Genomic DNA, 18,837 nt, shown 5'->3' with positions numbered 1-18,837 from the left:
ATCAGACAGAAAAGTCGTATGACCGTTAGAAACGATATCCATGCATAACCCCTCCCTTCAAAATAACCACTGTAGACTGGTACTCACATCACACTCATTGCAGTAATACGCTGGTTCATCCTTCACTCTTGCCTGATAGGCCAACTTCTTTCCGCTGCGAATCAGGCTGTCTCTCTGTATCTGGCACCTCTTAATGGACTGTAAGAGGCAGTACCTGCAAGAGGAGACCGCCAGGACGACAGGTAAATACAAGCAATAGAGGAGACCAAAAATCTGAGCTGAGACTGGAGAAGGGACGAGAGTAGACCAGAGATGGGAGTATAGATAACAAGAACATGTGGGCTCCCCCATTCTTGGCTTCCTTGTGGTCTGACTCTTTTACCCCTATGTATACTTTCCTAAGTAATACGATACTTCTTGTTTGCTGTGTTAGCACTTTATGTAATGCTAGTACAGTCCACAGCAATATATATTTGTATGTATATATTCTTTAACTCTCCATTTATCAAGACAAATAGGATGTGTGTGTATATATATATATATATATTATATATTATATTATATTATATATATATATATATACACACACACACATCCTATCCGAAAATGCGATCGTCTGTACAAATTCCGGACGAGCAAAATTTCTACGCATGCTCAGAAGCATTGAACTTCATTTTTCTCGGCTCATCGTAGTGTTGTTCTTGGCGGTCGAAAGTTCAGAGAACTTGTGTGACCGTGTGTATGCAAGGCAAGCTTGAGAGGAATTCCTTTGGAAAAACCATCCAAGTTTTTTCCGACGGAAAATCCGCTCGTGTGTGTGTGTGGGGGGTAAAACAGCACAAGGGGATACCATGCTTAAAGGGAAGCTGCACTTCGACTAGTTGTGCAATATAACAACAGGTACACTTTAATGCCAGCCTCACCAGTTGCCCCTAAATAACCTTGCCTTTACTACCATGCAGCTCCAGTTGGAAGTGAAAAGAAATGAAGCCCTGTGCAGTATCTGAGTGGTGGCTTGGAGCATACACCTGATGACGTCTAATCAGACAAAACGCATTGGGTCGAGTTCTGTCAACATCATCGCGCCTTTAAATTTCTTCTTATGAGCCTTTTTTATGCTTCAGAAACGTGAGTGTTTACTTGGCCTCCTTTTTTAATAAATGCCATTTTAAACGTTATCACACTATGTGGAACCTTTCTTCAATTTTTGGTTACATCGCGTGAGCAAGAGGACCTCCTCTGTCCTTCCTTTCCTCCATCTGAGCCTCATCCATTTGTTTGATGTGCATCCGTTGCTGATTATTACTGTAAGGTTTGGAACTGTGACTGAGGTGATCTGGATCCTTGACGGTTTCCCATATATGGTGTTCATCACCACAAGCTCAATTAACTTAGGTGGTATAAGCCCCCTTAAGTCCATTGATTCCAGTAAGCCTTCAGTCAAATTGATGGCGGTTCTTTTCACAAGAATATTTCTTCTAATATGTTTTCATCTTGATGTCATCTGTTTCACCAATGCTTTTGGGATGCTTATTCATTAGTTATTGATGCCAAGATTTTTTTTTTGAATCAACTCTTTTCTTGTTACTTTTTTTTCACTTGGTGGACATTACTCATGTGACACTGTATTTAAGCGCTGCATTTTTTTGTTGGAGCATACACAAGGCAGAGGACTCCCTACCTATGACCAATATGGCAGTGTTGGTGTGTGAGCATCCAATCACCGAACTCTAGCCCAGTCATGTGAAAGGAAGGGGCCTGAGTCACATGCTCTTCATACATGGAAGTACAGGGTACTCTTCTTGGTGGATAAACAGAATGGGAAGCGAGGGACAGGTTGATGCGGGCTACTGGTGAGACCACCACTAAAGCAACTCTGCTGTTCTGCATGGGCAAACCACGAATTTCATTTATTTTAAAAGGAAACGAAAATGAGACCAGAGCCAGGAGGAAAAGGTAAAATAATCATCAGCTACAGATAGAATGAATAAATGATGACAAGCCACTAAAATCTGGACATTAAAAAAAAAAAAAAAGGCTGGGCTCTCACTTGATCATGCCGTACAAATCTGGATCTGTAATCTTCACAGTTCGCGATACGTTCCAGGAGACGTGGATCATAGGTACGATGGACTTGACGTTCTTGACCTCGTTCCACTCAAAGCGCTCCAGGGCCAGCTGGTACTGATATGCTGCGAGGAGACAACAAAGAATCAGCGCGTTATAAAAACATTATGGTGGATGCAGAAGAACCAAGGATGTACACAATGAGCCATGAAGACAGCCAATAGACCCTCATATTGTGACACTGCTGTGAGCCAGTAGGCACACCCAAGGCCATAAATCCAAACCGTCCTCTTTTAAAGCTGAATTAATATTTTTTTCCCCATGCAGTAGTGCTGTGGGTTAACGGCTCATTTTTTGTCCAGGAGAGTGGAGATATACTCAGCTAATCCTCTGATTCTTCCAGTTCACCTTCCATCACCACGCCCAATACTCAAGCTCAACCTACCAACCAGCCTGCGACCAACTGAATTGACCTCTCTAACAATATGCCTTAAAAACAAGGGGTTTAGTCTGCACACATTTGCACATACATTCATAAGCACTGTCCAGATAGAGGGTCAGGGGTCCTTCAGCCTCATAGCCTCCTCCTACAAGCTTTAATCAGACACTGATAGAAGTCACAAGACTGCTATATACTGATGAGAAAAAGGTATTTAGCAGTTTATATTTACTAAAATAATTGCATTTCCGTGTACTGTGGGACACCAGATATAGTGAATGCAGGCTCCTGGGTTTAGTAACATTTTAAAAAATGCATGTTATTCACTGATCATGTGTCTGCAAGATATGTGCTCGCTTGCCTTAAATGTTCAAGCAGAGAGCCTAGAGACTAAAAAGGTTCATCAGGCTCACTTTTTCAGAAAAAAAAAAAAAGTTAATTTTAGGGCAAACAAGTGCAAATCACTTCCCCTTTCTTTGGTAATATATAATATATTCAAGCCTTAAAATTGTGTGAGTGTAAATAATGACAATCTTCAGTACTCTATATTTTACATAGGCAACACTTTGAAAGCCCCTACAGGTCATCAGCCTAGAGCAGTGATGGTGAACCTTGGCACCCCAGATGTTTTGGAACTACATTTCCCATGATGCTCAAGCACTCTGCAGTGTAGTAGAGCATCATGGGAAATGTAGTTCCAAAACATCTGGGGGTGCCAAGGTTCGCCATCACTGGCCTAGGGTTCACTGTGACTAATGGGCCTAGAATTATTTCTCCCACTCCAACGTGAAGATATGTAGCACAGTTGACCTTTTCGTATGTAGGCGTCCTAGACGCGTGTGTTTTATATGTGCATGGGGGTGGAGTGGGCTCCAACTTTTTTGGAGGTTTGTGTACTTGGGTGTAACTTGCATTTTTTTACAATTAATTTTTTTTCATGCAACTTTCATTTTAGCACACATGGGACCAAAAAGTAATAGCATTTTATTTAGACCGTTTTGCTTTGAGATATGAGGGATCTGTGCAACCCCACCCCCGATGCGTTACCTGCTTTCCACTGAAGCTAATGAAGTGCAGATCGCACTCCATTTGCTTCTCCCCCCCCCAGCCACAGAGGGCGAGGAAAGGGACAGCGAGACCCAGAGGTGACATGATGGCACGTCGCTTCCAAAGATTCCAGCATATTATTCCCAACGCACACGTTCCTGTAGAAATGGCTGTGTATGTAGACGGGTGCAGCAGTGATCATTGGCTGGAACCCAAGGCAATCTGATGTGCTCGTCTGTGCAACTTACGTGTTAGAGGCCCCACATTCCAGGCTATGTTGTTGCACCACCCGATGGCCTGCACCCAGTGCACGGTTCCAGCGTTAATCCAGACCAGGTCTCCGGGACGCTGCACAAACCGATAGACGGGGATGTCCGCTCGGTACAGGTCCTCCAGGACTGGCCACCATGACCCAGTCAGATAATCCAGGTTGTGCCTGAAAAGAATACGTTAAAATCATCATTGGGGTCCATGCACACTGGCCTTAAATAAAACGCCAGTATTTTTGGCAGAAAAAAAAAAAAAAAAAAGCTCAGAGCATTTTTGTACAGGTGTTTTGGAGTGGTTAGCGTTTTTATTTTTTTTCTCTCAGAAAACTGCTTTCAAAAATGCAACACACAGGTTTTTTGTTTTGTTTTTTTCTGCCTCTAAACTTCATAATGTGCATGGACATAGGAAAACATTGAGCTGCTTCTACAGGCAAAATGCTAAACTCCTCTAGAAGCAGCATTATTTTAAGCCAGTGTGCATGGACCCAAACGCTGGTGGCTGACATGAAGATGTATTGGGGAAGTGGTGCCCTCTGCTGTTGGCAGCCAGAATGAGATGTGCACCGTGAAGGCTGTCTCCACCTTCTGGCAGAAGGTACGAATTACTTAAATGCGTTTGTTACCCCAACACTTCATATTCCTTATATGTGGCGGCTGTCTCCTGTTCTTTGTATGAAATCCCTGGTGTTCCTGCCAGTCCCTCTGCTTTCCTATTAACCACTTGCTGTCCGCCCCATAGCAGTTTTACTGCTACAGGGCGGCAGTTGTTTGTGTGTATGTGTATATATATATTTATTTCGGCATTTCAGGGTAGCGGGCGCAAAAAAAAAAAAAATCCCATTGTTTGTAGACACAATAACTTTTGAGCAAACAAATCAATATATGCTTATTGGGATTTTTTTTTTATTACCAGAAGTATGTAGCAGAATACACATTGGCCTAAACTGATGAAGAAATGTGATTTTATTTTACATCTTTAAATTCAATGTGTTTTAGAGCAGAAAGTAAAAAAGTGTTTTTTTTTTTTTCAAAATAGTCAGTCTTTGTACAAAAAGAAAGAAAAAAAAAAAAAAAAAAAAAATCAAACATATTATAAAAAAAATGCAGAAGTGATCAAATACCACCAAAAGAAAGCTCTATTTGTAGGAAAAAAGGAAATCAATTTTGTGTACCGCGTTGCACGACCATGCAACGGTCAGTTAAAATAACGCAGTGACGTATTGCAAAAATGGCCTGGTCACGAAGGGGGTAAATCTTCTGCAGCTGAAGTGGTTAAAAACTGACCACACTAAGCAGGAGAACACACAGAGGTCAGTTCTCTAGCTATGCTAGGAACTCAGTGTACTATCCTCCAGTTATTATACAGGATTTATATAGCGTCAACAGTTTGCGCAGAGCATTACAACAACATGAGGGCAGACAGTACAATTCAATACAGGGAGGCATCAGAGGGCCCTGCTCGTTATGCAATGATCAGACTTGTTCTAACATGCCCCTGCTGCACAGCCATTCACTGGGAAACTCATTGTGCTATTGCTTCTCCTCCCCCAGCTCTTATGCAGCTGAGAACAGAGGGAATGTGATCACTTATAAAAAAATAAAAATGGGAAAAATTGAGTGTGTGAATATATATATATATATATATATATATATATATATATATATATATATATATATATATATATATATATATATATATATATATATATATATATATATATATATATATATATATATATATATATTCAATTACACACACACAAAAAGGTTTTGCCTTTCATTTTTATTTTAAACGGAATGGGTTGTTTTACAATCACTTTATAATACATTATTTAAAAAGGCACAAATATGGGTATTTTCATTTTGCTTACTATCATACATGTTCATGATATTGGTCACCTTATTTAGCTGCACCTGGGGTTGACTCTTGGAAGAGGAGAGCTGGGGAGGCCCCTACTGAGAACTAGCATTTGCAGATCTATCCAATGCCTAACCTCAGACAAATAAAACAGTTGTCTCCCAGCTGTGAGTGCGCTTAACATCAAACAACTGAGCCCTATAGTGGTTTAAAACGGTCTCATGGACAGGGCTCTACTTTGCATGGTTCTGAACACTCAGTTGCTAGGAGACAGCCAGTGTTATTAGCAGGCAATCAAAAGGTCAGGCTTTAGAGAAGATACTTGACTTCTATGAAAGCCCTCAGACAAAGTAAGCTTAAAAAAAAAAAAAAAAAAAAAAAAAGGAGGCACATATCAAATCTTACATAAGCAAGGCGGCACAGTTATATGTTGACAATGGACATTTAAAGTTCAAGTCCACCACAACGCTAAAATCTCTGCATCTACAGACATCCACGATGTAACACCAACCTATCTAGCCCTGTAAAGAAGAAAATCGCTATCCAATCCGGTCTCCAGCGGCAGAAGCTCTACAGAGGACACAGCTGACAACGGCTGTGAAATGAATGGGAAGTGACGTCACCCATAGAGTTACTATCCGTTGTCGGCTGTGTCCTCTGCACCCGCCTCCACAGCGAAGCCGACTGCTCAGCATGGGGTTGGATCGGCTAAAAAAAAAAAAAAAAAAACAAACTGGTATACTGATTTCCTCTTTAAAAGGGCTAGATAGGATAGTGTTAGATCGTAGATGTCTGTAGATGTCTGTAGATGCAGGGATTTTAGTATTAGGGTGGCCTTCAACTTTACACTTGAATGAGCCAAGTCGCTGACCCTGCAATGCAATAGTGCTAACCAGGTAGCCGCTTGTGAAGGTTCATGCCATCCACTGGTGGATTGCGGAATTACATATTATGCCCTCCACTGGCACAAAGTGGTAATGTAGCCCTCTCACCTGTCACAGAAGGCGCTGATCTTTTCCCAGTAATTCTCGTGGACGGCGAACCACTCGCAGTCCCCGGGGCCGATGTTTATGTTAACCGAGCAGAAGTTGTTGTTCTCCTGGTGACCTGCAGAAGGACCAGAGATTACAGTGAGCAACAAAAAGGTACCTCCCTCTCATCTTCATAACATGGGGGGGGTGCCCTATAGTCCATAGAAGAGTTTTTAAATCGTAGAGGCTTGGCATCAAACATGTCTGTTTCATGTGGCAATTGGCATGTAAATATACCCTGCCTAAAACGTACAGCTACGACCAGCGGTAAGAGGCCCTCACATGCCCCCCTGACTATGACGGAGGTGATGACAGATAAGAGCAGAAGGTCCCAGGAGACACATCACCTGATGTGTGTAGACAAGTGGCAGTGCTCTCAGCCTGGACCCCCATGGTGTAGCGTGGCCTGGCGGGGGTCCAGGATGAGACTGCCACTTGTCTACACACAGCAGATCTTGCTCTGAGGTGCCGCTCCCGGGACCTTCTGCTCTTATCTGTCATTTTCCAGAGCGTGGGCAGGCTCCTTCCCAGCCAGCACTCACAGGACTACACTTCCTAGCAGCCCGAGCGGCTCACATACATACCATGGATATGATGGAAGTGATCCTAAGCTCAGAATTCACAAAATTTATTTCCACACTGTAGAATACCCTACAGACATCTTCTGCAAATACACTGGCATACCGGGCCAAAACCAGGTGGGAACCTAATCGGAGGACAAAAAGTGGGAGGAAATACTTGATAACTACAAAATGGTCTCTCCCAGGATCTCTGATCGTTTAACCTAAATGTAAAATTTACACAGGGCCTGACTCCATTGCGTCTCTCTCGCTACAAACCCGCACACCGCTCAATGGGTCTCTTTTGTGGGAAGCAATCGGGTACATTTTTTCACCTATTATGGTCTAGTCCCATTTTGCAGATGTTTTGGGCCCAGGTGATTTGGTTCCTCCATGATCACATGGGATCTCCCCTTTACCTGGATCCTAAACCCTGTTTTCTTAGGTTTTTCCCGGTCGATGACATGGACAAGATCTTGACCATATTTTTGCTCGAGACGCTATTTGATATAATAGGTGAAAAAATGTACCCGATTGCTTCCCACAAAAGAGACCCATTGAGCGGTGTGCGGGTTTGTAGCAAGAGAGACGCAATGGAGTCAGGCCCTGTGTAAATTTTACATTTGGGTTAAACGATCAGAGATCCTGGGAGAGACCATTTTGTAGTTATCAAGTATTTCCTCCCACTTTTTGTCCTCCGATTAGGTTCCCACCTGGTTTTGGCCCGGTATGCCAGTGTAGTTGCAGAAGATGTCTGTAGGGTATTCTACACAACTGGATACAGACAGCTCCACTGAAGTTGGAAATGTGGCTACGGGAAGGGATTCTAACTTTTCCATATAAAAAAACTGATTTATACTCAGAGGTTGCCTCTCCCAAATACAACAGAGTGTGGGACAGATGGCTAGTAAATCCAGATACAGGTTATCGTATATTGTACCCATGTCTGTCATTGTACGTTTCCTACCTGTAAAGTATTTTCCATGCACAAAAAGATTGAACCTTGAAGGCTGTAGGAACAAGGACTTATTGTCTATCAGTTGTATCATTGACACGTTGTGATATTAGATCGGATGCTATATGTACCGAAGTACTCCATGTTCAATTATCTGTGAAACCTCAATAAAAGTTTCTTTTAATGTGAAAAAAAAAAAAAACACACTATATTGTCAAAAGTATTGGGAAGCCTGCCTTTATACACACACACACACGAACATTAATGGCATCCCAGTCTTAGGCCACAGGGTTCAAAATTGAGTTGGCCCACCCTTTACAGCTATAACAGCTTCAACTCTTCTGGGAAGGCTATCCACAAGGTTTAGGAGTGTGTCTATGGGAATGTTTGACCATTCTTCTGGAAGCGCATTTGTGAGGTCAGGCACTGATGTTGGACGAGAAGTCTCCGCTCTAATTCATCCCAAAGGTGTTCTATCGGGTTGAGATCAGGACTCTGTGCAGGCCAGTCAAGTTCCTCCACCCCAAACTCGCTCATCCATGTCTTTATGAATCTTGCTTTGTACACTGGTGCGCAGTCATGTTGGAACAGGAAGGGGCCATCCCCAAAGCATTCCCACAAAGTTGGGAGCATGAAATTGTTCAAATTGCCTTGCTATGCTGATGCCTTAAGAGAAGGGGCCAAGCTGAACCCCTGAAAAACAACCCCACACCACAATTACCCCTCTACCAAATGATTTGGACCAGTGCACAAAGAAAGGTCCATAAATACATGGATGAGCGAGTTTGGGGGTGGAGGAACTTGACTGACCCGCACAGAGTCCTGACCTCAACCCAATAGAACACCATTGGGATGAATTAGAGCGGAGACTACGAGCTAGGCCTTCACGTGCAACATCAGTGCCTGACTTCACAAATGCGCTTCTGGAAAAAATGGTCAAACATTCCCATAGACACTCCTAAACCTTGGGGACAGCCCTCCCAGAAGAGTTGAAGCTGTTATAGTTCATGTACGTGTAAAGGCAGGCATCACAATACTTTTGACAATATACTGTACATCCTGTCTAGGAATGCCCACTCCTCCAGAGTGGCATCTACCCATCGAGGCATCTTGATAGTGGCATAAACCCAGCCCACTGCTTGCATCAGGGATGAGGGCTCTTGGGAAGAGTACCGAGGCAGGCTGCTGTGATGGTTCCAGGAAGCTATGTACAGCACCCCAACAGCCCCCCTTTCATTCATAAACTGCTTGCATTGCAATAGAGAAGGTTTTAGTTGAGAAAATGCATTAGCACGTTGATGATGAGGTTAGAGTAGAAAAATATAAGAACAAACTTCAGTTTTAACAACCTGCTAACTCGCCCTCATCCTTGAATAGCGTGAATTCCACACATCATGGCTAAAAGTTTGTGCTTTTTTTTTTTTACCAAAAGCGAGTGAATACATTTATGACAGGTATTCTGAATCTGACATGATAGGAAGAGGCAGAGAGAGGGAAAGGGCAAAGGGTGAGAAAGACAAGGAAGGAGGATAACTGACAGCAGTAGAGGAGATGGGGAGACAGAGGATGGATGGATGGAGGAAAAGAACGGAAGACTGGTGGTGCCCACCTGGTGTACGACTGCCAGGGACTTTCATGTACAGCTGCACCGTGTTCATGCCCAGGATGGTATGGCCCACGTGGCTTAACATATTTGCATTGGATGAAACCCGCATAAAGGAAGGTAACTTCAGCAGCTCCTGTAACTGGGGCTTCCACCTGGAAAACAGACATTGTGTCATTCCGACATTGTACAAGCTCTAAAGCTGATCCTTACAAACCCACTGTATAGCCTTCTAACTTTGGCTTAAAGCGGTAGTAAACTGCTGAAACATCCCCCCCCCCCCCAAAAAAAAAAACTTGCAAGACAATGGCATAATATGCTAGATGCATACTAGCACATTATGAAATACTCACCTTAGAACGAAGCCCTTCCAGTGCCGCCCACTCACCGCTGACATCTTCTCCCATCCTTTCTTCCAGGATCATGTTTGCGGGAGCCCTCAGTTCTGGCAAGAAGCTCTAAATGTCCGGCACGGTATGCTGGACCTTCAGAGCGTAGCGTCTGCATGCAGGGTGAATATCTCCTGGACGGTGCACATTTAAGATATTCATTTTACCTACAGGTAAGCCTTGAAAGTTAGGGTAGGCTTACCTGTAGGTAAAAATAAAGCAGGGTTTAGGGTGCGAGCAACAAAAATGCAGAAGTCCACATATATACACACAAAAGGGCAGCTGGGACAGTGCCAGTTACAAGGTCATAGAAGTTTGGTACCTGCAAGGTTGTATTTTTCATTTAAATCATATTCGCAAGCGGCTTTGAGGCCTGTTGTCCATTTATGCGGGAGCTACATATAGTTAGCCTATTTAAGGCCCCTTTCACACATGTACGACCTTAAAGTCACATGACTTGAAGCAATGCCTGTGTAATCTTGAGGTCTACGGACCTAAAGTCGCATCAAAGTCAGACCAAAGTAGTGCAGGGACTACTTTGAAGTCGCACAGATATGAATGGTACTCATAGGAAATCATGGGGCACGACGTGTCGTGCAACTTTGCAGTCCCGTCGCGGGACAAATCGCACAAGTGCGTAAGGGCCGTAAAAGTGTACAACTTATTACTGCACGGACACAGCCGCACCTCCTAATTTGACAAGCGTGCAGGTCAGCAGCCCCCAACTCACACTGCCTGCGGCTCAGCAGCACCCTCATGCCTGTCAAATTGGGACGAGTGGCTGTGTCCGTGGACCTGCTGCATCCCTTTATACGCTTACATGGGCTGCTTACATGGAGCACCTGGCAGCTCTAGCTGCATGAACAGACAACTCTTGCGCGATCTACGAGCCTGTGAAGGAGGTCAAAAGTGGACCTTGCAGTACAAGTTTATGTGTTTATTTTGTTATAATTAAGTTTAACTGTTCTTTTCACTTTCATTTATTCCCATTATAAGGGGGCGACACTACCCTATGTAATAGTACATTTATGGGATAGGTCCTCTTTATGGAGATACCAGGTGTTTAGACCAACTGAGGTCACCCCTGCACTAGCTCCAAACAAACCAAGTACTGACAGTACTTGCTTTTTACATTCATGGCCAGCATGTGACAGCTGTGAACCTAGAGATGCTCACAGCGGAGCCCTTTTGGGTCCACAAAAAGCATAAGGTCCTGTTCACCGATCCGCCTTCTGCTCTGCCACCCTGCAGGTGCAACCTCCTTTGTGTTCACCGACATACCACCACCACCTCCCCCCACAAAAGTATTACTTGGGTTACTTTGAAAAAAAAAAAAAAAAAAATGGTTACCCAAAGTGTCACTGAGTTAAAGCCAGACAATGGGAAACATGAGAGGAGAACTGCTTTCATTTACCCAACCCCCCGGTAGATGGTGCTTTCCCACACTTCAGCAGAGACTGTCCCTTGGTGTTAACACCAATGTGACAATAAGTCCAATGTAGGACTATAGATCCTGTATTGGTCTTGATGACGTCAGAACCTTAGACTGCTGGAGATCGGGGGAGAAGATGCCGTGGGAACCGGTCTAGCAGCACAGAAGAGCAGAGGATCAGGTAAGTACATCTTTAACAAGTCCGTAGACCTAAATCAGCAACTAATCCTTGCAGTGCAGGCGTAGTCCCACCGCAAGGGATCATTTTCTAATTTCCCAGAGTTGAGCTTTAACCTTTTTACATAGAATTCTGTGTTTGTGTAACGCTTGGGGGTTAAACGTTTATACACAAAATTTCAACTGCAACACTTGGGAGTTAAAACAAGGAGAACAAATGCTCCAATTGAGAATCTGTGGCAAGACCTGAAAATTGCTGTTCAGACGCTCTCCATCCAATCTGACAGAGCTTGAGATATTTTGCAAAGAAGAATGGGCAAAAATATCCCTCTCTAGATGTGCAAAGCTGGTAGAGACATCCCCAAAAAGACTTGCAGCTTTTATTGCAGTGAAAGGAGGTTCTACAAAGTATTGACTCAGGGGGGGCTGAATACAAATGTAACCCACACGTTTCACATACTTGTATAAAAAAAAAAAAAAAAAAGTGAAAACCATTTATCATTTTCCTGCCACTTTGTGTTGGTCGATCACAAATAAAACCCAATAAAATACTTTTACGTTTTTGGTTGTAACATGTCAAAATGTGGAAAATTTTAAGGTGTATGAATACTTTTTGAAGGCACTGTAGTTTAGCCACTGTACTCAGCTGACTTTGGCTGAAAGTTCAATCAGGCTTTAATTAGACGTGCCTCCTTGGTCAGCTCATGTGTGGGACAGGAGATATATACGTAGGTGGGCTAATAAAAGGCTGAGTGCTCAGAGTAGGAGTCTCAAGTGTGGCAATGGTCATTATTTGTCAAAAGGAAGAAAGGGAAATGACACCAGGAACTGCGTTAACTCTCATTATAAATGTACAGCTGGGATTAGCGGGATAGCAAGAGCATGCTGAACGTTAGCAGTGGTCATTCAGAGGACATCAACGTACGCCGCGGTCACACTCACCTTTTTGGGTCAGAGAGGTCAATATTGGTTCCAAATTTAATGATGTGTGGGGTTTTCTGCTCGTGGTTTGTGCTGAAAAAAAATAAATAAATAAGGAGAAAAAAAAACAAAAAAAAAACCACAACATTAGTGAACCAATCACACGATCTCAGGAGCACACTGGTACAGGAACATCTCCAGCAAGATAAAGGATACATTTAAAATACATAGAGAATATACAATTCTGTTATCAGGCGCTGGCATCTATATGTGATGTTTCAGCCTAGCAAATTCAGGAACTGCTGGTTCTTCCAGTGGAAAGATTTTGTGATCCATTTTGTTAGAAAGCTGTCAAAGCGGACATATGGGTATTGATGATTTCACTGCACACTGTGAGTGTCCAACAGTTGAGGGGGGGAGGAAGGGACCAGGGAAGACATAGCATAAAAACAGATTTAATCTAATCTATGGGAGGAGGAGGAGAAGTGTTGTCACCCTAGGACAGGACTAGAAAAGCACCCATCTCAACAGTAGTCATCTTATAAGCTAAAGAGGGCCTCAACATCACCAAAAGGGCCACACATGATGTTCAATATAAGTAATGCTTGAGAGGACAGTCAGAAAATGCAGACCTAATAGAGGAAATGAGGGTCAGAGAGTGTGGACAGGAAACATTTTGTGGTTGGGTATATGTTGCAGAAGAGCAGTTAAAACTGGGAACATGTTACATGAAGCTAGCAGAGATCAATACTACTACCTTAATCAATGTTCCCACTACAGACTGCTGAGGTTTGCACATCATATACCAAAGGGCCGAATGCGGCCCTCGGGCCACAGTTTGGCCACCAGAGACCCATCCAGTCAACTCTATAGCATAGGGGGTAGGTGGTCACTCACTGCTCAGCATCTATGGGGGAACAGCACTGTCACCCTATGTAGCTCATTCCTGATGTGGACTGCAAAACACGCTGGGGGGGGATAGGGGCGTTCTGTAGTCCAGAGGAGAACAAGACAGGACTTATGACACTTCCTGGGAATTTTGTGCAGCACAGGGACTGTGTTTGCTATAGGAAGTTACAAGCTCACTTGATTTCTGGCAGGATCACCAACCTTTCCCCCATGCCAAACCTCTGCTGCTGGCCAGAGATGACTGCATCTGGAGTTACACCACCAGCGACTCTGCAACCCTCCACCACATCTGCAATCCTGCGCCACCACCGGTGAATCTGCAACCCTGCACCACTACTGCATTCCCCTTTCTCACCACTAAGCCTGAAACCTCCCCCACCACTGCGCCTTCATGAAATCCCCCACCATCACTCTTTGCCCTCACCACCGCAGTAGGCTCCCATCCTGTTACCCCCGTTATCTCCTGTACCAAGACGTCCACAAACCCCCACTCTCCCAATCAAATCTAACCTAAACCCACATTCTTTCCACGACCACTCCCCAAACATCACCTATGCGCTCGCTACCACTTACACTGACTCGTGCCTCAGCACTCTCCCCCGCTGGCACAATTTTGCTATCAAAATGTAAAAGATGACCAAAAAAAAAAACAAAAAAAAAAAAAAAAAAAAAAGAGAACTGTTTTTTTCATGGTCTACAAGAATTCATTTCAGCTGGTGGGTGCCGCTGCATTCCCACCCTGAAAATGGCCAGTCTCTTCTGACCAGCCAAGGATCAGAATATCCATCCCCTCCCCCTCAAAGGCTCACTTACCTGGGAGGTGGGTTCTCTGTGGTGCTGTCTGGCTCATTAGACTCCTCATCGCTGTCTTTATCCTCCTATAAAAAGGTGGAGGACGAAAAGAATATTAAACTCATGAGAGCGGATGCCACAAAGGAGAGCCAAGACAAGAAGGTGAAGGGAAGGGCGGAAGAACCGACATAAAAGCAGGAAGGAAAGCGGGAAGTACAAAAATGTGAAGGAGGAAAACACCAGTGGGTGTATTACAGACATCACAAAACCTTATTGGAATAGCCCTAACATAAGCCCCCGAACCCAGATAACTTTCTTTTATTATCCTGTTAACATCCAACTCCTTGCTCACTTCTTCCTGAGACTTTTGGCCATGTTTATCTTCATTACCAGGAGAACAATCGCATATCAAAAGTGCATATGAGGGCAGCAGTAGCCCAGCGACGAAAATAAACAGTTCTACACAACAACTCTTTTTCTTGGCAAAACGACAATGGTTCACTTTCAATAGTGCTGACCAAATTTAAAGGTCCATCGTGTGCGCAGGTGTGCCAAATGGCTCTACCCGGCACCTGGCAGAGCCCTGAGGTATTTGCGGATGCGCATAAAAACAAGGATTGGGGACCTCCTTACTTGAGCTGTCTTTGCGCATGCGCGAGGGGAAAACCCGTACCTACAAAGATTTACTTGGGTCTCTGATGGGTCCCAAGGACACGCCAGAGACCCTGCACACATCTGCGCATGTGTGTTATAATTGAGTGCATGCCATTCTCGTCTAGGGGAGAAAAGGAGGAAGTGCTGATCTGCAGCACAAAAATAAATACAAAATTGTGGGAGAGGGAGGGGGCTGGAGCCTGCTGCAAAGAATTTGTTTTTTTTTTGGCGGTGAAGGTCTGCTTACAGTTATAGGTGGAGGTCATAGCTTGTTCCACTCCTGCGCCTCCTTCAAGGCTCAAGGTTTAGCTCTAGACATTTTTTTTGGGGGGGGATGCAGTACGGATGGGTTACAACCCCTACCATCAGATTTATGTTGCAGTCTGATCTAAGAGTCAGAAAAGTCAAAAGACGGCAACCAAACACAACAAAGCAACGACACATACATGAAAACCACAGCAATAGGGATTCCTATAAATTGGGGGGTGACCATGCCAAACCAAATTGCAGCCATAGCCAGCAGTACACAGCGGAGAAAAGCCACCATTTTATTTATGGCCCAACTCTTCCACGCAAGGCTGATCCGCTCAGTGGAGTCTGCCAGCTCAGCAGGAGATCGCTCCGCTGATCTCCGCTGAGCCGGCGGATGACAGGTCCGTCTCTGCTCACTGAGCAGGGGGGGCCCCCACTGATTCCTATGGAAAGCATGTCAGTTTTCATCCGATCCGATAAGACGGAGGGCGAACGCATCAGCATACGTCTGATTTTAGCGGATCGGATGGCAGACGGGTGTCAGCGGACACATCTCCGCTGAAATCTGTCTCCCCATAGGAGTCAATGGATGGCCCGCTCGGATACACCTGAAAAACGGCCAGGTGGAGCCGAGCAGGCTTGCCGTGTGAAAGGGGCCTTAGTGAGCAATGTATGTGAAAGTGGACAACCCCTCTAAAGAGTCATTAAGTGAAAGCTGAAAGAACCAAGCAATGGGCACCTACCTGCAAGGATTCCTGGAAGGATGAAGCCTGGTACTGAGCATACTTGGCGATGGTGGTATGGGAACGGCTGCTCTCGCAGTGCCAGATTTGGCGGGTCCCGGAGGGGTCCCAGTTCTCATCAGACGGCTGCTGCACCTGAGTACGGACCTCAACAGAGTGCTCTCCATTAGCGTCTACCAGAGTCTTTGTTGAGAAGAGGCCCAGATCTGTTGAAGGAGATGAGAGTGAGCCCTAAGATGATGTAATGTCTTGGCATTCGTCACATGACCGGGTGCAAGGAGGAAAGCTAAAAACAGATCCGCCTTAGCGTTTAAGTGCTACTAAAGCATCCTATTTGGCAGCTGTGAAACTTTTTACAATCAAAGCAACTTACTTAGCCGCAGGGATCCGGCCAGACCTCTAATCACGGTGATGGGGTTCTTGGGGTCAGTGCAGAATTGAAGCAACACAGGAGAAAATGCATCTCTCTTACTCTCCAACTAGAAGAGAAAACATAATAAACATTAACATTTCAGAAAGGGACCTTTCCGTATCACCCTGCAGGAGGACGACAGACCTGCAGGAGGAGAGCAGACTCATAACTCTGTCTGTATCACCCTGCAGGAGGAGGAGGACAGACTCATACCCCCTTCTGTCTGTATCACCCTGCAGGAGGAGGACAGACTCATAGCTCCCTTCTGTCTGTATCACCCTGCAGGAGGAGGACAGACTCATAGCTCCCTTCTGTCTGTATCACCCTGCAGGAGGAGGAGGACAGACTCATAGCCCCCTTCTGTCTGTATCACCCTGCAGGAGGAGGACCTACAAACATATCACACAAGAAGAAATATATACGTACATAGATACTGGGTGTAGGTGGGTTAAGTTTTTCACGGGGAAGGTTGCGCTCTGTTCCAATTGGTGGTTTCACAGACATGGAAGGAAGGACATAGGACTCTTTGAATTTTCCTTTCAGCACCATATTTCTAAGCAGTTAGAAGAGACAGAAATGAATACCAGGCAATAAAGTCAAAGTGTACATGTAAAGTGCACAGTCTACTGATCCCACAAAAATAGGCAAACAGTGTGGCTGTCCTTATTTGCATACAGGTGGTTCACAAGCACACTGGGGAATGTTTCATTTATAAAAACAAATACAAAATCTATTTGAATACAATTATTCTGACAGTCTACTGGATATTCATGTGCAAGCAGTCAGCCCAATATAAATATTCTTATCAATTTGTGTTAAAACCTTGTTTCCTTGAATGGCTTGTGACCATTGATGTACAAGGGACTTCCACATTTATTATAACATATGCAGGCTTGACATTTTGCTAAGAGCAGAATTCCAAATCAAAGTAAGTCTCTCCTGCTCGATGTCCTCACACTGAAAGCCAGAGTCATTTAACCCACTTCCTCTAGCGCAGCTCTGCATAGAGACCAATCAGCTTCCAGTTTTTATTGTCAAAGCTTAATTGAACAAGCTGGAGTTAGAACCCGATTGGCTACCATGCACCGCTGCACCAGATTTTGCACTCTCCAGTTTTAATAAATCAACCCCCAATGTGTGAATAAGGGCTTAAAGGGTTAGTTCACCTTAACACCAATAAATGAATAGGTGAACCAACTCACTACACCCTCCCGAGCCCTTGCTGCACTTATCTCCTTTGATAATTATCTTCTGCTGCCCATGCCAACCAGTGTAACAGCCTTGGCACTTTAAAAACACAGTACACGGCCTGGAGTCTGTGTGGCATAATAACGGTTGCAACGGTGAGCAGGTATTGGTTGGCGTCTGCATGTGACCGCGCTGACCAATGAGAATCTGAGCCTTCTTTGTTCCAGGATGGCATCCCAGTAGAAACAAAGGGTACAGAAAACTGCCATATTTTAAATGCTTGGACTGCTACATTAGATAGCATGTGCAGAGAAAGAGAAGCAGCCAAGGAGGTAAATACATGGCGGACATCTTTAATTAAAAAAACAAACAAACAAACAAAAAAAACAAAAAAAACACGTTTATTTGTATGTAAAGCATATAACAAAATGGAGGTTTAAGTACATATGGATTGCAAATTGAGGTAACTAAACAGTACATTACACCCAATAATAATCACATTACCACAGATACCAAACTTATAGCTCATAACTCTGAGCCTATGATTTCGGAATATGTTTATTAAGTGCATACGACTAGGAGTACAGAGGGTGAATTCGGGAGGGAGGATCTCCTACATCCCGTCTGGCGAGCAGGAGCCAGGACTTATTCATTGCAAGTATCGGCAAGCTCCAACCATCTGTCCCAGACCTTATTGTATTTGGCGGGGCAACCCCTGACGGTATATTACTTTCTTGTATGGCAGGGTTGAGTTCATTTCTATGACCCAAGCTTGGAAGGTAGGGCGAATTGCCTGCATCCCAGGCCACCAATTTCCTAGCACCAAAAGAGTTTTGCAAAGAAAAGTGGCAAGGAACTGGTCTATAGTGATACCCGGGAGTAGGCAAGATTTCGGGTCTAGTTGGAGAAGGGATCCCATGTGGTCGTGTAGAAACTATCATTTGCGCCCAGTAATTTTGAATATCTGGACAGGTTCACATTAAATGAAAAAAATGTGCAAGGATGGCCAGTACATCTAGGACACAATGGGCTATAATTTGACCGATATGTAGAAATTCTCAATAGAGTTAGGTAGGCTCTGTGTATTATACAATTGTGTCAAACGTTCAGATACTCTAGAAGTCTTCGTGTTTGAGTAT

General features: G+C 44.2%; 1 protein-coding gene across 1 annotated transcript in view; it reads right to left on the bottom strand.

The window, feature by feature from the left end:
* Positions 1 to 18,837, bottom strand: part of KDM6B (lysine demethylase 6B) — a gene marked incomplete in the record, with an annotated part of 211,095 nt that overhangs the window by 10,150 nt on the left and 182,108 nt on the right. Inside the window, 10 exon segments of the mRNA XM_073622983.1 lie at positions 88 to 214; positions 2,051 to 2,192; positions 3,802 to 3,989; positions 6,673 to 6,787; positions 9,836 to 9,984; positions 12,770 to 12,841; positions 14,471 to 14,535; positions 16,099 to 16,304; positions 16,472 to 16,577; positions 16,937 to 17,063. Of these exon segments, the coding sequence (XP_073479084.1) occupies positions 88 to 214; positions 2,051 to 2,192; positions 3,802 to 3,989; positions 6,673 to 6,787; positions 9,836 to 9,984; positions 12,770 to 12,841; positions 14,471 to 14,535; positions 16,099 to 16,304; positions 16,472 to 16,577; positions 16,937 to 17,063 (1,297 nt within the window).

Source organism: Aquarana catesbeiana, linkage group LG03, assembly GCF_042186555.1.
Source record: "Aquarana catesbeiana isolate 2022-GZ linkage group LG03, ASM4218655v1, whole genome shotgun sequence".
Taxonomy (NCBI): Eukaryota; Metazoa; Chordata; class Amphibia; order Anura; family Ranidae; genus Aquarana; species Aquarana catesbeiana.
This window is presented reverse-complemented; position numbering and strand designations above follow the sequence as displayed.